At 32.7% G+C, this 27,457-nt stretch overlaps 2 protein-coding genes across 2 annotated transcripts in view; both read right to left on the bottom strand.

The window, feature by feature from the left end:
- LOC149481399 (uncharacterized) overlaps positions 1-27,457 on the bottom strand; it is a 91,160-nt gene that overhangs the window by 40,641 nt on the left and 23,062 nt on the right. The window lies entirely within an intron of this gene.
- Positions 2,526-26,874, bottom strand: LOC149481404 (nose resistant to fluoxetine protein 6-like). Its single transcript, XM_089705010.1, has 12 exons — positions 26,787-26,874; positions 16,617-16,756; positions 13,371-13,701; positions 12,867-12,981; positions 12,413-12,500; positions 9,821-9,987; positions 8,686-8,871; positions 6,625-6,798; positions 6,027-6,177; positions 5,170-5,356; positions 2,885-3,027; positions 2,526-2,671 (listed from the first exon to the last, which is right to left on the bottom strand). Exons 1-12 carry the CDS (start codon positions 26,854-26,856, stop codon positions 2,528-2,530), a joined length of 1,896 nt encoding a protein of 631 aa, XP_089561136.1. The 5' UTR covers positions 26,857-26,874; the 3' UTR covers positions 2,526-2,527.

The raw sequence follows: 27,457 nt of genomic DNA on the forward strand, positions 1-27,457 counted from the left end.
GTGAAAATATGTTATTCATTTTCAGACAATTTATGTTCATGGACGATGGAATCAACAAATTTTTTCTACTTCTTCATAACTTTCTCCCGTTCTTCTATTCTAAAATGTGTTTAGTTCCTACGTTCCTATTTCTAATACATTTTTCTATTTAAATCATATTCAACGTTTGATTTCTTAAAATTTTAGGTGTCGCTCTGAAAAGTTTAAAATTTTGAGTGTTATCATTTATTTTATTCGTAATACTTTGTTATCATTCATAAAGACTACTGAGTAGGTTATCTATTTATTTTGTCAAATTTCTTAACGCCCTCTGTTGAAAATACTTTGTATCAATATTTAGTTACGTATAGAGTTTATTCAGTCTTTAAGGATCTATAGTTTAGATATCGCTATTTCGATATTGTATTTTTGAAGTGAAAACTTCTTTAGCGGCGTTGGGTATAAAATCTTAAACTCGCGTCAGGACACGTGGCCTGATCGAAAAAGCGTAAGACGGATGTTTTTTTTTTAGCCCTTATATTCCATGCGTAAGACGGATACCATGATTCCAAAATATCAAACATGCTGAACGTTAATAATCAAGTTTTCACTTCTGCCGGCACTCCCGGAGTGCAACCCGTGCAAGCTTATTATGTGCATTAATTCGAATGAATATGCATATTTTTTTATTGAAGTAATTTTCCAGAATTTATTACTCTTTGGAATTTGGCCGCACTTTATAACTACATAATATATCCGATGATTATAATTATGTATTTACGATTTCAACGTTCTATTTCCACGTTATTTTACTTGCATTTAATGCGCCCTCTAGCGGCCGCGGCGCCCAAATTCACTGTGACCGCTTAAATGTACATATCGATGTTTCTGATGAAAAATTAAATTTTCACCATCTGAAGTTCACAAAACAGCTACACCACGTATTTAAACGTAGGTAGAGATTTTATTAAATTAGGCTTGTTAGAGTTAAGACGTGCTTTTTTAGTTTTTGGAAAGTCTGGGCAACATTTTAAATGAAAATATTTAGGTGGAATTTAATGTACAACATATTACCTCTTTCATTTCATATTTGAAGTCTTTTTTAGGATATATTTCTTCAGAATTCAGATGTAATCTTGTTAGAGATGCGCACAGTTCATCGTAGTAATGGTTTAAAGACTTTCTGAAGTACTGAGCTCGAAATTTTTTGTCTGATCCATTGAATAGAAAATATAAGACATCGAGTATGGGGTTACTGCGGGTCGGCATCTGATAGTCGATTGGTATTATGTCATAGGTACCATCCTGAAAGAGAGTGATCTTTTAGATTTATTGTTTTCCAACAAATCTTAAAAATGGGATAAAACCAAATAGGAAAATTGATTAAAAAAAAAAAATAATATTTAACTATTTGCTCAAAACATGGTACAGAGAGATGTCAAGTATTTCGATTGTTCATCATGTTTTGCTTAAGTCTAAAGCATGCAAACACTGTCTCAATTTAAATTAAATACAATAATGAAATGAAATTACTTTACAATTAATTGACAAATAACATTCCACAATAATTACATTTTAAGGCTATACATACAATTATAATAAATAACATTTATGGTCAAAAAATTATTTTTTTGCTATAAAAACAATTTAAGATCAACCATTTCTTTAGTTTATTTTTTAAATAAATTAATTGTTTGGTTTCGTATCTTTGGGAATACGGTTAAATATTTTTATGAGCATGATAGGCCACTTTTAGAGTAAAGCGCAGTTTTACAACGTGGCATACTAAGTTTATCAGGGTCTCTAGAGGGAATAATGCTCACGTTAGCCGCCCTTGATTGGGGGTGTTTTTTTACGAAGACAATATTATTATGTAAATAATCCCAAAAGAATCGTTATAACAACCTTTCATTAGATTGATAGAAGATTTGAGTTTGGATTGACATTCTTATAATCATATCATAATCATCGTCTCCAATTTTAACGACAGTTTCATCTAATAAGGAAATTACTATTTCCTGAATTACTAGTTAGAAATTACCATATTGTAGTTGTTTGTTCCAATTTTGTAGCAAATTAGAGCAAATTGGGTAATTGTTTTTATAACTCATTCATGAATTCTATTGATATGTCTAAATTATGAGAATCTATTCAGCAAACCAAACGTGATAACGAAAAAAATAAGCAGACATTGATTTTCACATTAATAACAAAAACATACTGACCAGAATTTCAGTATCATAATAAAAACAATATCTCTATATAAAACTCAAAGGTGACTGATATAGTGATCTATCAACGCACAGCCCAAACCACTGGACGTATCGGGCTGAAATTTGGCATGCAGGTAGATGTTAGGACGTAGGCATCCGCTAAGAAAGGATTTTGCGAAATTCTTGCTGGAATGGGGAAAAACGGGGATGCACGTACAAAGTCGTGGGCGGAAGCTAGTGTAACATAAAATTACTATGAATTTCAGGATTGAAATGAAAACTCAAATAATAATAATTATTGTCTATTAAAACTATATTTGCTACAGGTAAGTAAATTATTTATTCTCAGTTGTTTGCTCTGTCTTCTTAGCTGGGGTAAGTAAAGCTTTGACTAGACTGCCGACTGGTGCCTCCACGAATAAGTACAAGCCTACGCCGCAAACGTAGGAGGTGAACAGCGAAGCGTTTAGGAACATTGACTGGAAAAAAACAACAAAAAAATATATAAAAAAAGACGTGTGGCACTCGGGGATTGCCGCGGTAAAGCTATTGCATAACATGCCTTCAAGCCACACCTCTATGCCCGTCGGAGTGGGGAGCGTGAGGTTTTTTCGTTACGGAATTTCTAGATTCGGTCCCCGCGCTCAAGGCCCGCGATAGAAGCTATGCAATAGCTTAAAAATATAACTTACAATATAGTAATCAGTTAAATACAGAGGTGTCATTTGAATGCCAATAAGACCTCTTTGAACAATTGTATGGAGAAGGAACGCGCTGTATGATATTCTGCTGGTCCAGGTGAAGCCGCGCCACTCCATTATACAACGATATATATCTGTTGACAATATTAATAGATAAGTTTCAGTAGCATAGTAATAATTAAATAAGAAGTAAGAGAAAACGATAAAAAATAAGAAAACATAAAAAATGCGTTTGTGCTTATCAGAAGAAATTATTGTATTGTCAACGATCCTTGATAAATGTACAAAGTTTGAATTAAATCTGTCCGTTTTTTGGTCAATATCAAGTAGGAGTCGGTTACACACAAAAAACAGGTGTAGCTAATAAAAATTGATATTAACTTGTTACAATAAATATTATTATCTAATTGTACCTAAATATTAGCTGCATATATGTAGGTATAGTATAGTATATATATAATAAAATATTATTCTGGCACTTTTATTTATTTTGTACCACCATGTTATTGACTCATCTATTTTCCTCATCTTTTCTGGGTTGCCTGGTAGAGATCGCTGCCAGCGATAAAGCCGCCTACTGTACATTGCTATATTATATTTTTAAGTTTGTAAAATGTATTCTATAAGGTGTACAATAAAGTATTTTTCATTCATTCATTCATTCATTCATCAATCTGTTATATCGATAAGTTTAAAACAATCATGGCTTATGCTATTCTTTATACTATTTCATCATTTGTTATCTAATTTTGTATATAAACATTTCCTTTTTATGATAAAAAATATTTAAATATCTTTTAAGTAAGACTGGACTTTTAAGCTGGACTTTGTAAAAAAAATGCAAGTGAAGTCCCGTGTCCCCGTAGTGGGGTAGGGGGGGGGGCAGATGCATTATTCATACATCTGTTTCACTGATCGATTTTTCTTTAGGGACAAGTAGGTGATCAGATCCTTCTGTGTCCTGCCAGACCGAGACATTTTTTTTTTCGTCTCCACCGGGAATCGAACCCAGGACCCCTCGGTTCTACGCTCACGCGTCAACCACTGTACCGAAGAGGCGGTCTAAAAAATGCAGGCTACTACTAATCGATATGTGCCAAAAAATTAAAGGATCTAACATCTAAACGCAAAAATAATGCTGAATTGTTCGAGCCTGTTTCGAATTTTACGCTTAGCAACATTTGGCGATTCATCACTACATAGTATAAAACAAAGTCGCTTTCTCTGTTCTATGTCCCTATTATGTATGCTTAAATCTTTAAAACTACGCAACGGATTTTGATGCGGTTTTTTTAATAGATAGAGTGATTCAGGAAGGTTTTAGTATAGGTATAATCACTACATAGTAAAAAACAAAGTCGCTTTCCCTGTCCCTATGTCCCTATGTCCCTTTGTACGCTTAAATCTTTGAAACTACGCAACGGATTTTGATGCGGTTTCTTTTAATAGATATTTTTAGAGTGATTGAAGAGGAAGGTTTATATGTATAATAACATCCATTAAATAGTGTAAAAGTATTGTTATTTTTGAGGTTTCTAATGTGATGTCGTAAAAAATTACATTTTTTTCGCTTACATTGCAAACGCAGGCTGAATCCTCTGAGTTTTATCAAAATAATGTACTAAGTATTAAACACATTGAAAAGGTCTACAGAAAAGTCCGCGATGGTATATGTCTATATCTCTTATGGATAACCCACAATAACTTTTTTTTGTCATTTACTTTTTACGACAAAATATAATGGCTAATTTTTGAAACGATTTTAACAAATACAGCATTAATCCTCAACCAATTAAATACCTTGAATACATTGTTCATTTAATATAGATCTATATGGCCCTTTACACCGTATGATTTAAGTGAATATTATCGAAGATATTATAGATTTAAAAATTCCGGCAGTACCGGCCGGCCGCCCGGCTATCTATTTTTTACACGCTTTTTATTAGCTTCACCTGTATTTTTGTTTGTAACCGACTTCTTTGGGCGCGATTTTGACCCACTTTAAACGGCCAGATTTCGTTCAAACTTTGTAGATTTATTGAGGACCGATGACAATACACTAATTTGATAAAGTGTGTTTTTTAGTTTTTTTTAACTATCATTTATTCTGTAGTGTATTTAGTATCAGCATTGCACCCGTGCGAAGCCGGGGCGGGTCGCTAGTTTATTATATTTCAGACAAAGCGGGCGAAGCCGCGGGCGGAAAGCTAGTTTTTACTATATAGAACGATCATCGTAAATCTCAATGTTGATATAATATTTGATGAACTTACTTTCAACCTTAAACACGCAGCCAACCATGAAAACACATATAATGCTGACGAAGGCGACTTTCAGCAGGACAGCATAAAAAGCCTTGAACACCGGGGAGAGCTCGATGCCGTCAATGTAGAAAATACCTCCAGAGAGAATCACGCCAATTCCCGCGGGAAGAAGGAACCAGGTCACCCAACCGTATTGCTGGAAGTTGTTTAAATAGGGTAAAGGCTAGGAAAAATACGATTATGTAACACAATCGTACATCTTAATATATATAAATCTCGTGTCACAATGTTTGTCCTCAATGGACTCCTAAACCACTTAACCGATTATAATAAAATTCGCACTCCATGTTCAGCTCGATCCAACTTGAGAGATAGGATAGTTTAAACATGTAGGTACCACGGGCGAAGCCGGGGCGGACCGCTAGTATTATTATAATATTAGTAGTATCGTACTAATATTATAGATACGAAAGTTTATGAGGATGTTTGCTGCTCTATTAAGCGTAAACCACTGAATATTTTTGATTATACTTGGCATTGATGAAGTTTATGTACCGTATAAACATATAAAGCTATAGAAATACTTGCTTTTGCACGCGGCTTCGCCTGCGGGTGAAACCGCGTCATCGTTACTTTAAAATGTTAGTAAGGGAAAATCGCTTAGTTGCGCGAAGTTTAGCTAGAGAGTGATAGAGCTTTTTACCGTAGTAAATCATCTCTTTCCCATGGAAATTATATTATGATGCACATTTGAATAACTCCCAAATTATAAATACCTATTGACAATAAAGTATTTATAATTTGGGAGTTATTCAAATGTGCAATATTCTATGACCAGGGGAGTGAATTCGCGGTTAAAAACCTACCTTATAAATAGTGAGATCCTTTTTCTCCAGCTGCCAGTAATAGCAAAGCATGGCCGCAGAGAAGCCAAGCACAAACGTTGACAAATTAGTATGACTTCCGATATATGTTATTTTGAATGTATCATCATTCGTATATAACGTGCGATAATTCCTGAAATACATAATAATTATATTCTTTATTTGCATACAAAAATACACAAAAGATAAGAAACAAATGCAATATGAATCAACTCATAAAAATGTATCATCGAATCTATGTATTTATATGACTTGCAGGTTTCTTAACCGATTAAAGCAGTGGTGTAAACAATGTAGATAAATTAAAAATATGAACGACAGTTCGTTAAATATTATTTTATTGTGTAACTAGAATTACTAGGCGGTGCGCCCCGGTTTCACCCGTGGTACATGTTAACGATGTCTCTTCATAAGAACCGTCCTCGTACCTCAAGGAATATTATAAAAAAAATAATTAACGAAATCGGTTTAGCCGTTCTCGAGTTTTAGGCTAGCAAGACATTTTTATTATATAGATGATGTTATTGGGTCAAAATATGATTTTTCTTATTCTCCATAAGCATAAATATTCCATACTTACTCAGGAGTCTGTAAAAGAATAGCATCCAGTTTATAAAAATACGTCACACCTCCAGTTATTATGATGGAAAGAAGGAATATGACTATTGCTACAATTTTTCTTGCTTTTTGTGTTCGTATAGCCACTAGTATCAGGAGTCCTAAACAGAACATCTGAGTATCAGCAGCTAGGTACCTGAAAATAAAGAAAACAACTAGTGGTCCGCCCCGGCTTCGTCCGTGGTACCTACATGTTTAAACTATCCTATCTCTCAAGTTGGATCGAACTGCACATGGTGTGCGAATTTTATTATAATCGGTTAAGTGGTTTAGGAGTCCATTGAGGACAAACATTGTGACACGAGATTTATATAGGTATATTAAGATTAAGATAAGGGTGCTTTTCCACCAATAATGTGCGAGAATGTGTAGCGAGGAATGTGTTTGTAAATAACCATAGTATCGCTTCAAACGCTAAACGTTTTAAACTTTAAATGAAATGGTTTAAAATTTAAATTATAAAAACGAAAAGGTTTCTAACATCTAAACGTGCCTGTGTGCATCTTACGGACCCATTTTGATTCAGTCGTATGGTTTCAAAATATGAAAAATAGTGTGTTATTTACATTTTTAGTTTTAGTTACATTTACAACTTTTTTTTCAGAAACTGTCCTCATTGGGATCGGGAGTTGCTCTTCAAGAACAAGAAGAAAACATTAAAAAAAAAGACTGGTTGCACTCCGGGAGTGCCGGCAGAAGTGAAAATTTTGAGCATGTTTGATATTTTGGAATGGTATCCGTCTTCGCTTTTTCGATCAGGTCACGTGTCCTGACGCGAGTTTAAGATTTTATACCCATTACAGAAAAAGTGCTCAACGCCGCTAAAGAAGTTTTCACTTCAAAAATGGAATAATAATAAGAAATAATTTGGAAAATCCAAAAGTGCACGCCTCATAATTTTTTTTTAATAAATATTTATTAATTATTATTTTTGTTTATTTAATAACAATTAAACCACATCGAATCAGACCCTGAAAAATGAAAGGGTTCTATTCCTGAGCATACTCAAGCGTAAGAGAAAAAAAAGACTCGATTAGTAAAGTATTTCGGTCGCTATCGTGTTAACAAGAAAAAGGATCCGCACATACAGACACACGGACGTCCAAGACAGAACTTTTGCACGCCTCATAAGCGAAGCGTTGAGGTGGGTACTACTGTCACTTCGCGCAAAACATCTGATTTTTCAAACTTAAAATGTCTTTATGTATCATACATTGCACTTGTAAGATAATACATACACACACATATTAAGAAAAAACACTATTTTTAACGTTCATGATATTTTTGATGTCATTTTTGTTATTTAAACTAGTTAAAAAGCAGTTTAAAAAAGTTCTGTCTTGGACGTCCGTGTGTCTGTATGTGCGGATCCTTTTTCTTGTTAACACGATAGCGACCGAAATACTTTACTAATCGAGTCTTTTTTTTTCTCTTACGCTTGAGTATGCTCAGGAATAGAACCCTTTCATTTTTCAGGGTCTGATTCGATGTGGTTTAATTGTTATTAAATAAACAAAAATAATAATTAATAAATATTTATTAAAAAAAAATTATGAGGCGTGCACTTTTGGATTTTCCAAATTATTTTAAACTGTTTTTTAACTAGTTTAAATAACAAAAATGACATCAAAAATATCATGAACGTTAAAAATAGTGTTTTTTCTTAATATGTGTGTGTATGTATTATCTTACAAGTGCAATGTATGATACATAAAGACATTTTAAGTTTGAAAAATCAGATGTTTTGCGCGAAGTGACAGTAGTACCCACCTCAACGCTTCGCTTATGAGGCGTGCAAAACAAATCGGCCGCGGCGGTGGGATTCAGACCTTCGTCTTGGTCAAGTTCGAATACTAATATTGTATCCGAACTTTACAGGCATTGAGACAAATAAATATTATATTACAGTTTCATTATGATTATTATCTGTATGTAATTTATAGAGAAGTTTCACAACTTTAACAGCCAATTTTGAGGTTAGGTTGTACCACAGATAACACAATATTATACAAGTTTTACTCACCACGTCTGCGGAAGGCAGCTAACATGCTCATATAAATAGTTATTAACATAAGCTATATGCATCCACCACTTGGACCTACAGGCATCTGATTCGCTGACCACCGAGAGGTCCCAGAGGGGGCCGTCGCCTGCGTGTCTCATCCAGGTTGCTATGGTTGCCAGGATAAGGGCGTATGATGGGGTTAATCTGGAAAATTTAATTTATGGGCGTATTCAGAAAGAAAACTTGAAACTTATAAGCGCTTATCGTCGCTTGTCAACGCTGGTTCGTTCTACACAAAGGAAGCAAGTTGAAGCAGACCAAAACAAATTTTATATGGCAGCGCCGAGCGCTGACCAGCGCTTGTTGAAGTTTGTCGGTACTTGTCGGCGCCGATCAGCGCTTATCGGCGCGTGTTCATATATTTTCCAGCGCGGGTTACCAGCGATGACAAGCGCCGATAAGCGCTTATAAGCTAATAAGCACTTATAAGTTTCAAGCTTTCTTTCTGAATACGCCCTATCGTTATATTGGTTATGACTGCAGAGATTCTACAGAATATCTATACAGTAGTAGACAGAACATGTATAAGATAACGAATTAGTCCTTTCGACAATGCCAGTAGCATTTAACCATAATTTTGAATATTTATTTGATTCAAAAATGCTTTTAGGATATTAAACATTCTAGTGCTGGACACGAAATATAGAAGCCATTACAATCCAATACTTCGAATATCAATAACTAAGCTGAATACTTAATTTAAGGTTAGATTTATTTAAAACTAGCGGTCCGCCTCGGCTTCGCCCGTGGTACATGTTTACGTTTTCTCTACATAAGAACCATCCTCGTACTTCAAGGAATATAATAAAAAAAGAATTATCGAAATCGGTTCAGCCGTTCTCGAGTTATGCGCTTACCAACACATTTTGCGATTTATTTTTATATATAAGACTAGCGGTCCACCCCGGCTTCGCCCGTGGTACATATTTCGGAATAAAAGGTAGCCTATGTTCTTTCTCAGGGTCTAAAGATTATTTGTGCCAAATTTCATCAAAATCGGTCCAGTAGTTTATGCGTGAAAAGCATACATACATACATACACACCTTAACGAAGGCAAATTGTAGGTAAATTACAAAATATCTCTTTAATCACCTTATCCATCTTAAAAATACTCCTTTAGGAAAGTCCCACCAGGATATATCATGTGTCTCAGAGTATATCAGAAAGTTGTAGACTAGAAGAAAACTGGACATCACCAAGAACGTATAGGTCACTAGAGTTCCATTGAAAACTATGTGCTTAATAGGATCGTCGTAGGACTGGAAAAGAGAATGTTGTAAATTAATTGCCAGAGTATATGCTTTCAGAATTATACAGGGTTACTTGTAAAACACCAGCAACCTAGCAGGACAGGATAGCTAACATCATAAGTAACAACATTTGTTCTACGACTTTTGATAATTTGTTAGATTTTATTTTCATACAAAAATAAATATAAAATATTCATTTAATTTTCCGTTTGAATATTATAAACTCTACGCGCATCCCAAAAATTACGTAAACAAGAAGCGATCGAGAGGGGAAAGGAGGCGTCGCGTCGTCCTTTCGATAATGAATAGAACATAGACTTACAAATGTTAGGAGAGTACAATACCGGAAGGAAGTTAGCGCGGAAAGTTTATTTTTTTTAATTATTAATATCTCAAAAAATTGCTCCTTAAATGCTCCATCAGAATCTGTAATTGCTCCACTTCTACAATTATTAGTTTATTTATAATTAATTTTAAAAAAAATCCAAATACTGAAAACTTGATTTCCCTTTAGAATGAAAAATATTCACTTTTCATAAAAAATTTTTTTGCAAAAAAATTGCTCCCGATTTGCTCTATCAATTACAAAAAAAAATTATTTAATTTTGATAATTTTTACAATAGTTGACTGAAAAACTATGTTTACATAGTAAACTACTGCGCTGTGACGTCATCAATTATTGCTGTTGCGACGCATAAGGGCCATATTTACATGTATCAGCACTGCAGCGATATCTGTAGACCTTAATGTTTATGTTTTCTTATTTATATTATTTACTAGATTTCTGCCCGCCGCTTCGCCCGCGTTTTCAAAGGAAAACCCGCATAGTTTCCGCAAACGATAGCAACTTGACACCGAAAGATGAAACAAGCGACTGAAACAAAAATTAATTAAAAATTACTTGAAGTTTTAATAATACGAATAAACGTAATATGCGAGTTCTATCCATACTAATATTATAAATGCGAAAGTAACTCTGTCTGTCTGTCTGTTACTCAATCACGCCTAAACTACTGAACCAATTTTCATGAAATTTGGTATGGAGATATTTTGATACCCGAGAAAGGACATAGGCTATCTCGAGAAAATGACGCAATCCCGGAAATCCCACGGGAACGGGAACTATGAGGGCTTTTCTTTGACTGCGCGGGCGAAGCCGCGGGCGGAAATCTAGTAAATAATATAAATAAGAAAACATAAACATTAAGGTCTTAATAGATATCGCTGCAGTGCTGATACGTGTAAATACCTATGACCCTTATGCGTCGCAACGACAATAATTGATGACGTCACAGCGCAGTAGTTTACTATGCAAACATAGTTTTTCAGTTAATTATTGTAAAAATTATCAAAATTAAATAATTTTTTTTTGTAATTGATAGAGCAAATCGGGAGCAATTTTTTTGCAAAAAAATTTTCTATGAAAAGTGAATATTTTTCATTCTATAGGGAAATCAAGTTTTCAGTATTTGGATTTTTTTTTTAATTAATTATAAATAAACTAATAATTATAGAAGTGGAGCAATTACAGATTCTGATGGAGCATTTAAGGAGCAATTTTTTGAGATATTAATAATTAAAAAAAATAAACTTTCCGCGCTAACTTCCTTCCGGTGAGTACAATAAAAACTTTACAAAAATCATTTAAAAATAATGTATTGCGTTATGCCAAAAGTCGTAGAACAAATGTTGTTACTTATGATGTTAGCTATCTTGTCCTGAGAGGTTGCTGGTGTTTTACAAGTAACCCTGTATAATTTAGCTGAGAGTCCATGTGAACATGAAAAGCATTTACCAATTATAAATATTGCTAAAGCATGCTTTATAGTTCAGGATCAGGATAGTTTAGATAATTATCTTGAGATTGAATAAAAAAAAATCAGTTAGTAATAAATATTTGAGAACCATCAAATCAAAACATTTTATATTTGTTACCTCTGTTAGCTACTACAATCGAGAGTTTCGTACAGGAAATTATTGGGCGTCTCATCAAAATAAAGCTACTCACGGAAAATTAGCTTGATAGTAATCACTTGCAAAAATGGGCGATGGATCCTGAACTATTATTGATAGAATCAATGCAATTGCAATGAAAATTAAACTTATTAAATTGTATTATCATCGATCTTTGATAATTGTCCAAATTTTAATTATATCCAGGCCGTACCATTATAATAGTCCGATCAACATCGAGTCTAAAAGAGTCAATTATATGCAGACATACAGGTAAGGCTCATAAAGTATGTTATACATGTATAAAAACATACTTTATGAGCCTATATGTCTTTAGACTATTTTGCTTTTTATAGTACAAGTTTTAACAAGTTTTAACTATTGTTAGTTATCTCAGATTTTAATAATTCCGTGTGTATACCGGTTGTTGTAAAGTGTATCATATATTTATATTTTTATGAAAAAAAAGGAAACACTTACCTTTTCTATGAATAGGGGATTTGCATGGTAAGAATGTGCTAACACGAGAGCAGTGTGCGAAAATACAACAAAAATCATTGTTATTGATCTGAAAAGCAAAATCAATTAAATAAAAAAAACTTTACCTTTGATTCAACCGTATTTATAACCGGATTAAAATTAGTCTTTTCATATTTATTTTGACTTATGAAAGGACTAGCGATCCGCCGCGGCTTCGCCCGTGGTACATATTTCGCAATAAAAGGTAGCCTATGTTCTTACTCAGGGTCTAAAGATTATCTGTGCCAAATTTCATCATAATCGGTCCAGTAGTTTATGCGTGAAAACCATACATACAAACCATCTTTATAATATTAGTATAGATTGAGTAAGAGACGTTCAAACACTTTTGTACTAATAAAAGTTGAATTAAATATAGTTATATACGTTAGTATTCATATACTTAGTTTCGTACCTCATACCATTAATCATCTTCAGTCTTTCTAATCTCGGTTCTGGACCAGCTCCACTGGGCGCTATTAATTTTGCCCAATTTCTTTTTAGAGAAAATGCTAGAAGGATTTTGTTTTCTGCAAAAATATGAACAGTTAAATCATAGAATTTAAGTAATGTTAAAAGTTTGCATACCACTTATTGATATAGACGAAGCAAGTGCAGATTGCTATAAATTTTGCAGTAACCGAAAATATTGTACACGTCAAATAGATAATTTTTTCTAGAATTTTTTAATGAATCGATATATACTGCAGGATTCGAAAGTAAATCTTTACACAATAATAACTATGAGTCTTTTTTTGTAAATGGGTTGAAAATCATGAAAAGAAAGACGACGTTGCCGAAAATATTATGAAGATAAGAATCACTTATAGATGAAAAGTTTAGGTTAAATATCAATATTTACGCATTTGCTTCATCTAAATCAATACATGGTCAGCAATTTTAGCTATTAATATATTACCAGCTTTATTGTTTCGAGATTTAATAATGTCGTAACAGTTTCCGATAAAGTGCAACAAAATCAGCATCACGTACACAATAAAAACAGCTATATCACTCTTATCAATTACCCTCTTTTCGCCTTTCTTCTTACAATAGTGTAGTTTCGACAATTTTGCCTCTATCTTGTACTCATCCCATATAGTTTTATTGAAGCATCCCTCAAGGGTCGTGTTTAGGTCCACTGTTTTATTTGAGTTATGAGGTAGATAAGTTTTACAGGACTGTGTCACACATATGGCTCTGTGTAGCTGTGTATGATTATAATGCTTTTTGGTGTAAGATGAATATTCCTGAAACAAGATTTTAAAAATTAAAGAGAAGAAATATGCACCGAGATTACTTAATAATCACAATATTATGATGATTCCTATGAGTATTATAAATAGGGCAAATTTAATAATAATCTACGAACCGTAAAACAATATTAACAATTTGAATTAATTATCTTCGTAAGAGGATACAGCGCTTCACAATTAGTTTTTATATAAATTAATAAATGAATATTTATATGCTATATACCACATTGCAATTATGAGGTTAAAAGTTAATGAATTATCACGAATTAGTTATTACGTATACAATTATTTATACTAATAATACAATTGGAATGTCTGTTTGTAATATTAAAATAAACGCTTTTTACTAAATGCATGTGTGGACTTTATAACGATTACGAAAATTTATACATTTAAAAGTACACCTACGCATTCATATGCGGCTGCGAATCTCTGCGAAACTACTGCGTAGCGAAATATCCGCGGAACGTTAGTACACAGCAATGTTTTCGCAACTTTTTCGCAATGATATGCCATTGTAATTTTCTCCATGTTTGAAGTACTCGCCAGCTCGTATAGTTTCGAACTTCCTATTTTTTATGAAGTTTGAGCCACAGCAACATAAATTAAATATTAAAATCGTCAATTTTTTTTCATGCACACTTTTGGGCATATAAATTAGGTACTGTTTAACACAATCTTGTATAGGTACCACGGGCGAAGCCGGGGCGGACCACTAGTATTATTATGTAGATTAAACGCTCCAAATTGTCGCTTAAAATAAAGATTTTTAAAGTGTAACATTTCCTTAAATAAAATACTAGAAAAGCCAAGTTTACACTAAGTTTTATTATATAATAAATATAACTAAACACGTTCTAAGAAGTATTATGTTTTGTGTGACAATTATGTAAACTGGTTTTTACGCTAAAGTAATACATGACTTGGGCTCAAATTGCATACATTACATTATATTAAACGAATTTATTAGATTAATATCATACTATGTGGTTTAGGTATATTTGAAAAACAATGAAAAAAGTTTTCGGCATAAAGTACTTAGAACTAACTTATAGAACATATTTATAATTAACTAGCTGTCCGCCCCGGCTTCGCCCGTGGTACATATTTCGCAATAAAAGGAAGCCTATGTTCTTTGTCAGGGTTTAAAGATTGTCTGTGCCAAATTTCATCAAAATCGGTCAAGTAGTTTATGCGTGAAAATAAATACATACATAATTACAAACCTTTCCTCTTTATAATATTAGTATTGATAATTATTAAAAGAGAGGTGTCTGTTTAGTCCGGGGAATTTTTGTTTCAAGATATTTGAAAGTTTCAAAATCTAAATTGACCGGGCTAGAAATATAAGTCGTAGAAAGACGAAGTTTCTAAAACGTATCATTATATTGCTGTTGTGTTTAACTCTTTATTCGGATGCTCAAGTCAAGAAACAGAAATATTATAATGTACTCTTACTACGTAAATCTCTTAAATAAACATTATCAACGGACATTTCAGAACCTATCTATAATAATAATTGAAAATGTAAAAATAACTTAAATTAGGTTTTAAATCGCCAAATCTAAGCTTATTATAATCGCGTGAAATCAAATGCGAAATTCCCACTAAAATTCACATCATGTAAAGCGCTGTTTTTGCTGCTAATATATTCGTTTATTCATAAACAATAAGTACAAATGTGTATAGTTACATAATAATAAAGATTAATCAAGTTTTTAACCTGCAGTTTAACGGTTCCGAGTTGACCCGGTATGGCAAACAAGTCAATTAAAATCTATTATATTTAAATATAATATAATTATTGTTATGTACCGCGTTGACTTCACCTACGTAAGATGTATAAATAATAAAATGTTTCGTATTACATTAGTTTGTTTTACTGTTAAAGACTTACCCAAAAACCCTTAATGGCTGTACACGGGTAGAGTAAACGGTAGAGTAGTCAGTAGAGTGGTATAGTAACTAACTATCCTACTTACTATACTAGTGTTGACACCATTGGTAGAGTAGAGTTGTTGGTGGAGCAGATAGAAGTTAGTACTGAGAACTGGTAGTATGTTCACTCTACCCGTGTTCAGCAGCCATTTTAGATCAAAAATATGCAGCAAAATCACATCGTTTTCAAAACATTACATATATCTCGATGTTTCAAAACAAATCTGTTAACTAATAATTGGACTTTTTTTCTATTCATTTAAAAACTACATTCACTGAGAAACATATTATGCTATTGTTTTTATCCCGAAACCTGCGTTAATTTAACAACCATATTATACTATTATTATGTTAAAATTTTAACTTTCAAATAAATTCATACATGTTTTTTAATCCTCATGCCTTATTTAATATGTTTTTTTTTTCTCGAATAAATATCGTACCTACATTGATGTATATTTAAATTCATAAATTATACAGATATTTTTTTTGTAATATCTAATTTGCTTCGTTTTGTAATCATTTAGTATTGAATAGGATTCCTTTAGGTATTTAAAAAGCTATTGTTTTCATAAACCCGGACAATGGAGGTATAATAGTAATTGAATAAATTCTTAGGTACACAAGAAATTGTACCAATCTTTCCTACGATTTTATAGTTGTCACTATTATACTGAGCTATCAATTATAAAAATATTATACAGGTGGAAAATTTCTGTGGGATCTAGAAATTGTTGCCTTTCAGCAAAATTAGTGAAGTTCCATGTCCTCTAGTGGGGCAAGGGACAGATGCATTATACATCTATTTCACTAATCGATTTTCTTTAGGGACCAGTAGGTGATCAGCCTTCTGTTTCCTGCCAGACCGAGACATTTTTTTTCTTCGTCTCCAACGTGAATCGAACCCAGGATACATCGGTTCTGCGCTCACGTGTCAACCACTGTACCAAGGAGGCGGTCATTGAAAGTACCTGTATAAAATGCATAAGTGCTGACCGTCGTCTCGAAAAGAGTTCAAAATCAGCAATACAATACGTGCCGCCATCTTCTAACATACACAAGTCGTAGTCGTCCATCGCGTAGAGTGGCGGCATTCTGTTGTATTCGGTTTCTGAAAATGTAAAAAGAATTTTTAAGAATTTATAAGTACCTAATCAATAAGGTTTCTACTAAACTAAACTTATCTATTAATTTATTATGGTTTCAGTCAGCATTAGTGTGCCTGTACTATTAACTTTTCTGTGGCATTAGTGTGCATGTACTAGTAACTATTTTGTGGCATTAAATAAATCTAAAGAGACACTTAAAAAACTTAAAGATAAAAAATGTAGCAATGATTTGTAGTAGGATTATGCGAATGCAAATATGAATAGTACCTAGGTCTTATTTATCTGGCAAGTATTAAAACTTTTAATTTCATTTAGTTAGACTGGTTATAGTAATATTTTGTAAGTAATTTCAGCAGTTAATTTTATTCGAATTACAATTTAATTAAAACAATACTCGAATAACTAAAATAAGTTCAGACATATTAATTTATGACTGAAAAACTGTTCAGTCAGTACGTAATTTATTTATTTAAGAACTAATTAATTCATTAAAAGCTTATTTGCATTTCTTGTATAAACTCGATTACATAATAGCATATTAATAAAATAATTTGAATGAAACTAATTGCAGTTCACTAGAAACCATTTAATTGTGCGTAATTGTAATTATTGTCTCAAGAAAAACCTATAATTAATACGCAGAAAATGGGAAGATGGCATTTTACTTGTATTATTATAATTTTTCCAGCAAAACATCTTCAAGAATATTAATACCGACATATAATTAAGAATTGTTTTTGTTTGTTACGTTGAATTCAATTATTTCAGGCTCGAATTATTCGCAAGCCAAATCGAGAATATGCAAAAATAAGAAAACTTGCTAATTTAGAAATTAAAGATTTTTTAACGGATTTGAAACGCGATTTATTAATTTTCTAGTGTTTGATTTAACGCGAGTATTATACATTTAGAAGTTAAAGATTTTTAACGGATTTTAAACGTGATTTATTCAATAAATCTTGCTCATATTATAATTGCGAAAGTACATTTTGTTGTGTGTTTGTTTGTCTTTCTTGTATGTCGTAACAGAGCGATTTTAATGATATAAGCACAGACTAATAATAATATACTACGTAATAAGTAATTTTTGCGTGTGGAGAGAGATTAGAAATCTAAAGAGTGACGTAGTCTCCCTTTTACCAAGGTGACATATGATCATATCTTATGGCCTATGGGAATTTTCATAAAAATTTTATACTACACGAATATTACACGTCCAGTAATGACGGATTTTGATTTTTTAGTGAAAGAGTTACAAACTACAATGTATGTTTGTGTGTAGGTATGTATGTACATTCTCACAAACTTTCGCATATAATATTATTATAGTAGGTTAATTATAATGTAGAATAGTACGTCTTATTTAGATCAATGTCACGGTAAGCCTAGACGTGGCCATTTTGCGCTATGATAAGGAAATCCTGAATGACAATGACCCCAGGGTTCAAGAATTACATCAATTCGTGTTATTGAGGAAATAATACTTTCTGTTAACTCGAGCAGTATTGTTTTATGTAGATCAGGATTTTTGGTTAAGTATCCCAAAATATATAAATATATAACAGTTCCGTATTAAGGCTATTCATGTACCTGCCGCAGGGGCAATATTGGTACAATATCGGTTGCGCGGCGGCCAGAGCAATATCAATGTTCTCTAAATTGCCCCTGCATGCCTATACACATCACAATTAAGGAGCCAATCTAGGTTCCAATTCCAATATTACCCCTGCTGCAGGTAGGTGAGTAGCCGGTTTTAGTTTAATTAATTCATTATTATGAAAGAAAGAGAATAGATATTTTTTCAGAACATTTATCACACACGGCACGATCTGGATCCCATTCTCAGCTTAACGCTTGTGTGGAAACCAAATGGCTGATAAACATACATACTTATTTAGATAATTAACACCCAAACACGGAGCAAAAATCTATGTTCATCACTCAAATATTTGCCCTGGGTGGGAATCGAAACCACGACTGGAAGGCAGAGTCGCTAGAAGAATTCCAACCAATACCCGCGGCCCCATCATTAAAGCGGCTCGATGGAACACAGTGGGGTTTTAGTCGGTAAGAATCCGACATAACCCACGGCTCCTTCCCTGGAAGCCGTGGGTATCTTTGGAAGATTTCCCCACTTAAAAAAAAGGGTCGCTACCAACAAAGCCAACCGGCCAGCCAAAGATTTTGCATAGCAAAAGTTCATAAGATCTAAATGTGGTATTTCCGCCGGTTTTGATAAAGATAAAACTATGAACGATAAAATTATATAAACAATATAAAATGATAAAGAATTTTATCAAAGTTTAATTAATATTTCTCTACTTCTTAGTTCTTATTAGAATTATAAAAACTCTATGAATTACAAATGCAAAATATTCTTGAAATCGAGGTGTAGTTACGGAATTGTAAATATAGAATATAAACATAGCACATATTATAAATGAATTAAAATTATAAAATTTAAACAAAAAATATGAATAAAATTTGTAATCCTGCAAAAAGCATTACACATGAAAAAAAGTACATACTAAGACTAATTATAGTTTATAAGGTGATTTTTTTTATTCTGACGTCAGACCTTTTTGTACATACTCATATTTATTTCAAATATATTTAATATTTATTAAAAAATTTGCTATAAGTAAGATAATGAACTTCTCGGGATTATGTTTCGAAAAATCCATACTAATATTATAAATGCGAAAGTAACTCTGTCTGTCTGTCTGAACCTAACCTACTAAACTACTGAACCAATTTTCATGAAATTTGGTATGGAGATATTTAGATACCCGAGAAAGGACATAGGCTACTTTTTATCCCGGGAAATTGACGCAATTCCGGAAATCCCACGGGAACGGGAACTATGCGGGTTTTTCTAATGAATGCGCGGGCGAAGCCGCGGGCGGAAATCTAGTTTAAAATAAAATAAAGTTTACGTAAGTTAAAGAACTTAAAATGAACTTCGCGCACTTTAGAGCGCAAAATTTAAAAAAAAATATAGAAATGAATGAATTATTTACTATGTACCACAGTACATATGACAATATATTTCCTATATTGTAATACTGTGCTAATTCGTTTTAAAGAAATGTTCATCGTGTCAAGGGTGAAAACATCGACATAGAGAGAAAACTTCATAAGTGCGACAATTTATGAAAACCTTTAAAAATTAATCGACTGCAATTGGTCTACATTAGTAAGGTTAGTTATTTATCTACGACTAGCTTTCCGCCCGCGGCTTCGCCAGCGTTTTCAAATAAAAACCCGCATAGTTCCCGTTCCCGTGGGATTTCCGGGATAAAACCTATCCAAGGTACCCTCTATATGTGTGCTAAATTTCATTGTAATCGGTCCAGTAGTTTATGCGTGAAAACCATACATACATACAATTTACAAACCTTTCCTCTTTACAATCTCTTATATATATAAAATTCTCGTGTCACAATGTTAGTTCTGCATACTCCTCCGAAACGGGTGGACCGATTCTCATGAAATTTTCTGTGCATATCGGGTAAGTCTGAGAATCGGCCAACATCTATTTTTCATATGTACCACGGGCGAAGCCGGGGCGGACCGCTAGTATTAGTATAGAAATATGATCGTAAGGACATATTTAGTAATATTGAAATTGAATATGTAAGGCAAACATATTAAGACGTTGTTTACATAATATCTATACTTTAATATTATAATGCTGAAGAGTTTGTTTGTTCGAACGCGTAAATCTCAGGAACTACTTGTTAGATAATAATATATGTATATCAAAATTAAGAATAAAAAGAGATATGTATTTTTAAATTTCACACGGAACTTTTTATAGGCAGTGATGATTAATTACTATGTAAATGATCCAATAGCTATTTTAAAAGAAATGTACCTAGTTGAAAAACAAACAAAGATTTATTTTGTCACGTACCATATTATTATTAAGATAAAAAACAAAACAAAATTTATATTTACACTTTTTAGGGTTCCGTAGCTTAAACGTTTCCGTTCCGTAAAAATTTCTATCATCTCAGAAAATATAAGTAACTAGCTGCGCTTCGCGGTTTCACCCGCGTGGCTCCACTCTGTTGGTCCTTAGTGTTGGTCTAAAGCGCGTCACACACGGTGAAGATACTATAATATTTTATCTTAAGATACTGTAATATTTTATATTACAGTATCTTAAGGTATCCGGTATCAGCGTTACAAATGACCCGAAACACTGACACAAAATTTCGGGTCATTTGTAACAGGATGGCGGTTCTACAGGGGTCTTAGTACGCAATGACAAAAAGAAAAATGATGGTCAGAACGCTGATACCGGATACCTTAAGATACTGTAATATAAAATATTACAGTATCTTAAGATAAAATATTATAGTATCTTCACCGTGTGTACGCGCTTTAGCGTAATGATAATTATGTAGCATTCCTCGAGAAATGGGCTATCTAATACCGAAAGGATTTTTCAAATCGGACCAGTAGTTCCTGACATTAGCGCGTTCAAACAAATAAACAAACTCTTCAGCTTTATAATATTGGTATAGATAATGTGCATTAACGAAGTGTTTCTTCACAACTGTTGGATAAAGACGAAACGAAAAAATCAAATAGAAATGCTATCTTCCGTACGTGAGAAGTAAAATCATTCCTCGCGACGGATGTTGCTGAATAGGTATTTTAATTACGATTTTATTTTAAGTTTTTACAAATTATGTAGGTAACGTTTTCGAAGCATATCGAGAATTTTAGTATTATAGCGTTCCCATTCAGGTAAAAGTGAAGTCCCTTTGTCCCCGTAGGGGGGTAAGGGGCAGATGCATTATGCATACATCTGTTTCACTGATCGAATTTGTTTAGGGACAAGTAGGTGATCAGCCTTCTGTATCCTACTAGACCGAGACATATTTTTTTTCTTCGTCTCCGGGAATCGAACCCAGGACCCCTCGGTTCTACGCTCACGCACCAACCACTGTTGACCACACTGTGAACCACAACCAAGGAGGCGGTCAAATTCAGGTAGGGTCATAAAAGGATCTTTATCTTTCTGAATTACCTACTGTTGTCTGTTCCTAAAACTACGGAACCTAAAATTTATAGATAACTTTAGGACCGTTAGCAACACGAAATGATTCATTAATATAAAATACATATGATATCCCAAAAAGATTAATTCTTATCTAAAAAAATTCAAATCATAATGACTCTACCATAATTAATAGGTATGCTAACAACTAATTATTAAAAGTGTACAGAATATTATATATTTTTAGTGCTTATAAGCTTTATCAGTTTGTAGTTACTATAAAAATTTAAAATATACTTAATAAAAAGTGGATGCAAAAAATTAATTCCTTACATTATTTACCTAATATTGATGATGCAATCATATATATCCTTGAAAAAGAAATATGTATAGGAAAACCGTATTTTAATTTTTTACTCAAATTTATCATTTAATCATTTTTTGGTCTTTTAATTCTTGTCTTTATTCGCATTTGTTTTCAGTTTTTAAAGTGAAACTTTTATTACATCGTCTCAAACTTTTTGGTCTGTGTAGCGCATGTCGCGTGACGGTCGGCTGCCGAGTAGGTATAAAGCAGTGTTCGGAAAAGTTTCACTTTTACCGTGGTTTCATAAAACCACACAACATTTTTTTTTGTATTAACAAAAGAAACGAAAAACTAAAATATTTATTACCACTATTATTATTTAAGATATCGGTGCATATAAAAATAATTTGGAAAATCCAAAAGTGCACGCCTCATAATTTTTTTTTAATAAATATTTATTAATTATTATTTTTGTTTATTTAATAACAATTAAACCACATCGAATCAGACCCTGAAAAATGAAAGGGTTCTATTCCTGAGCATACTCAAGCGTAAGAGAAAAAAAAAGACTCGATTAGTAAAGTATTTCGGTCGCTATCGTGTTAACAAGAAAAAGGATCCGCACATACAGACACACGGACGTCCAAGACAGAACTTTTGTAAACTGTTTTTTAACTAGTTTAAATAACAAAAATGACATCAAAAATATCATGAACGTTAAAAATAGTGTTTTTTCTTAATATGTGTGTGTATGTATTATCTTACAAGTGCAATGTATGATACATAAAGACATTTTAAGTTTGAAAAATCAGATGTTTTGCGCGAAGTGACAGTAGTACCCACCTCAACGCTTCGCTTATGAGGCGTGCAATAATGTAACGGTCCATCCGTTCTCACGCTATGCAAACAAACAATTTAAGAACCAAAAAATATACATTTTTAATTTCGTATTTTATGAATTTGAAAATGTCTATTTTTATTTGATGTAGTGTAGGTATGAAAAAGAGTAAAGCTGAGTATTTTGTATAGCTATAAAAAATAGGTTTACATTTATGGATTTTTGAAAATAATATTGATGAAGTATTATTTTAAAAAAACTTTACAACGTAGCATTTCAAAATATTCGTATTATCCTTTTATATCCTATCCTATATAAGATTATTAATTAAAATTAAAAATATTATAAAGAGAGGTTGTTTATGTGTTTGTTACATTTCAGTCAAATGTAGGTACTCGACCAATTTAAAATTTACGTAACAAATTATATAGTAAAACCTTCAAGAATCACTCTATCTATGAAAAAAATCTCATCAAAATCCATGGCGTAATTTTAAAGATTTTAGCATACGGATGGGCAGACAGCGACTGAAACTTATTCTATGTGGTGAAATGGAAGTCTAGATAGGAATATGTGAATATAATTTTCGTTTAAAATGTACATATTTTATGTATTTTTGGCTAATTTTTGGTTGCACTTGTATTTTATAATTGTTCGTTTTATTTTTCTTATTGTATTTATCTATACATATAATAAATCTGTAGAAGGGTCAATTCTGTACATTGAAAATATTGAAAAAGTAAATAGCAGGGGGTGTTACTGGATCGATACCAAACCCAAATATGTGATTAAAAAAATTTTTGTCTGTCTGTCTGTATGTGAAGACATCACGTGAAAACTAACGGTTCGATTTCGATGAAACTTGGTATAATTATACCTTATTATCCTGGGCGTAAAATAGGATACTTTTTATCCTGAAAAAATACGAAGAAATAAAATAATCTTAATTTTTCAGTTTTATCCATAGACGTTGTTCTGTAGAACAGCGAACACACGTTGGGTATTATTATAGGCCTAGCCGTATTTGAGTCCAATAGATATTTATAAGATGTTATTGTCAGAGTTACTCAAAATTGAGAAATAAACCATCCACGCGAAGAGTGAAGACCGACATCCGCGCGGACGGAGTCGCGGGCGGAAGCTAGTGTAAGGAATAAAATTATGTACATACATAGTAATCTTTTATTTCATTATCCTGTTTCTTATGTTTTTGTTTTTAATCTATTTCTATTATTAGAATACTAGATTTTTGATTATCTTCAATTGCACGCCTCATAAGCGAAGCGTTGAGGTGGGTACTACTGTCACTTCGCGCAAAACATCTGATTTTTCAATTTTAAGAATGTGATTATATTTCCCATTTAATTATTTTTAGTTGCCATTTATGTTTGTAACGTAAAGCGCGTCACACACGGTGAAGATACTATGTATAATATTTTATCTTAAGATACTGTTATATTTTATATTACAGTATCTTAACGCATCCGGTATCAGCGTTCGGACCATCATTTTTCTTTTTGTCATTGCGTACTAAGACTCCTGTAGAACCGCCCGCGCCATCCTGTTACAAATGACCCACAAAATTTTGCGTCATTTGTAACAGGATGGCGGTTCTACAGGGGTCTTTAGTACGCAATGTCAAAAAGAAAAATGATGGTTTAAGGTTGGAAAACATGTTTTACGCACGCGTACATTTTAAATCGTGTAGGTAATAAATACCTTAGTAGTGTAACTTTTTTTCGTTAGACTTTAAAAAAGTTTTTTGGCAATTTTTTGTAGCAGCTTAATATTTCTAAGACAATTCGTTCAAAGATTAAAAGTAAATAAATAATTTGGAAAATCCAAAAGTGCACGCCTCATAATATTTTTTTAATAAATATTTATTAATTATTATTTTTGTTTATTTAATAACAATTAAACCACATCGAATCAGACCCTGAAAAATGAAAGGGTTCTATTCCTGAGCATACTCAAGCGTAAGAGAAAAAAAAAGACTCGATTAGTAAAGTATTTCGGTCGCTATCGTGTTAACAAGAAAAAGGATCCGCACATACAGACACACGGACGTCCAAGACAGAACTTTTTTAAACTGTTTTTTAACTAGTTTAAATAACAAAAATGACATCAAAAATATCATGAATGTTAAAAATAGTGTTTTTTCTTAATATGTGTGTGTATGTATTATCTTACAAGTGCAATGTATGATACATAAAGACATTTTAAGTTTGAAAAATCAGATGTTTTGCGCGAAGTGACAGTAGTATCCACCTCAACGCTTCGCTTATGAGGCGTGCAATAATTGTAAATAGGTTAAATGCTTGTAAATATGTAAATAATCATGATAATCCTTTTATTTATATATTTTTCTGCTACGTAATATAACTAAGGTCGTAGTATCCTACTTATATTATAAACTAGCTTTCCGCCCGCGGCTTCGCCCGCTTTGTCTAAAACATAATAAATTATATACTAAAACTTTCCTCTTGAATCACTCGATATCTATTAAAAAAAAACCGCATCAAAATCCGTTGCGTAGTTTTAAAGATTTAAGCATAGGTACATATAGGGACCGGACATAGGGACAGAGAAAGCGACTTTGTTTTATACTATGTAGTGATGATGATGCGAAAGTTTGTGAATATATGATGTGTACCTTTACGAAATAACTACCGGAAGTGTATTTAATACTAGCGGTCCGCCCCGGCTTCGCCCGTGTTACATATTTCGCAATAAAAGGTAGCCTATGTTCTTTCTCAGGGTCTAAAGATTATCTGTGCCAAATTTCATCAAAATCGGTCCAGTAGTTTATGCGTGAAAACCATACATACATACATACATACAAACCTTTCCTCTTTATAATATTACAATAGATTGATATTGTATATTTAATTAATTAAGTCATTGTGATTTAAAGTTATAGTGAACTTTCTCCAATTTTTACTACGTCTACGAGATTAATGTAAACACATTTGTAGTAAGTAATATCTATATCGTGATTAATGGCCGATTTCACAGCTTTTGATTATGTTTTGTTTAACTTAAGTTTACCTCAGTTAAAATAACGAATCGTGTGTGAAAATATAGTCAAAAATTGGCAATTAACACGATGAGAAATTTAGTAACGGTAATACTGGTGGTTAGTAAAACTTCATTTCTCAATAATGCATTTCGAAGATTTAAAAATGATTATGAAAGAAGTAAAAAGTGGCAATTAGGTTATCAGTGACATTATCAGCAAGTTCTGAAATATTCTGAAATTAATCCTTAGTTTCTTAACGATGAGAAATTTGGTAACGAATTACTTAAGTTTTTAAAATTGGTAAAAACGGATGTTTTTTTATAGGAATTTAAGCCAATTTTGTTTTCTTAGCTTATATTATACACGGTACTAATTATTTTGCAATCGCTTTTAATTCGACCCAGAACCTATGAATTAAGAGACTTCCGAATTTTTTTTCCGGTAACTGTAATAAAATTTTCCTTACAAAAGCAACGAATCTATTAAACCAAGATTATAACGGGAGCTTTTTAAAGTGAAACTTTTATTACATCGTCTCAAACTTTTTGGTCTGTGTAGCGCATGTCGCGTGTATCGCGGTTGACGAGTATGTATACCTACTCGGCAGCCGACCGTCACACGACATGCGCTACACAAAGCAGTGTTCGGAACCGTTCGAACAGTTTCACTTTTACCGTGGTTTCATAAAACCACACAACATTATTATCTAATAAAAGCGAGACTATATTATTTAAGAATAATTCTTGGTATCCTGGAACTTTAGCAAAGATTATCTGATTATTATATTATTATTATTATCTCCATTCTTGCACTGTACACACCTATAAAATAGCTGTACCCAAATTGATAAAACTCACCATTGATACTAAATATCACGCACGCGCACGGCTCCAGAATGACAACTAGAAACACGAATAACATCTCCATCACTGTACTTGTGTAGTGTACTCTACGATCCGTAAGAATTAAATTACTATAGCCTGTGTAGTTTGTCCTTATGATATTTTATATGCTCCGTCGCATGATATGCTGGAAACTAGCGGATAAGTAGAGGGTTCTGTAGGTTATTAATAATTATTATATCTATAGTCATCTATAGTATTATGTTATGTGATACTCATATTATAAATGCAAAAGTTTTGTTTTCAGGCAGCACAAAATAAGAGCTAAATTTGGAATCAAATTATTTGAAGACAGGTTTTTCAATAATAGAGTCCCTAAAATATAGAAAATAGAGTATAACAGTTTTTTGTTTTGAAAAATTTGTCTGGGTAGGAAGGTTAGGAACTTTAAACGGTACGAAACATAAAAAAAAATGAATAGGTGTCATGAATTTCACCAGTTTTAGTTCATCATCATTATTAGCCCACATTATTTTGTCCACTGCTGGACATAGGCCTCAGTCATGGCACGCCACTGCAGAGTGTCGTTCGCTCGTTGCCGCCACTTATGGCTGGTTCACACTTTGATTAGTGCGAGTGCAGGTGATGAGTAGTACTACGTGTGGACAGCGACTGTTTAGTGCGAG

The sequence above is a fragment of the Colias philodice genome, chromosome 16 (genome assembly GCF_061535455.1).
Source record: "Colias philodice isolate Cphi_HAF_F1 chromosome 16, ilColPhil1 Martin Lab GWU primary, whole genome shotgun sequence".
In the NCBI taxonomy this organism is placed as follows: Eukaryota; Metazoa; Arthropoda; class Insecta; order Lepidoptera; family Pieridae; genus Colias; species Colias philodice.

Coding starts and splice junctions, on each gene's coding strand:
- LOC149481404 (XM_089705010.1), bottom strand. CDS start 26,856: ATGGAGATGTTATTCGTGTTTCTAGTTGTCATTCTGGAGCCGTGCGCG. Junction 13,702..16,616: donor CACTTATGCATTTTATACAG/GTACTTTCAATG, acceptor ATCTTGTTTCAG/GAATATTCATCTTACACCAA. Junction 2,672..2,884: donor ATTTAACTGATTACTATATT/GTAAGTTATATT, acceptor GTTTTTTTCCAG/TCAATGTTCCTAAACGCTTC.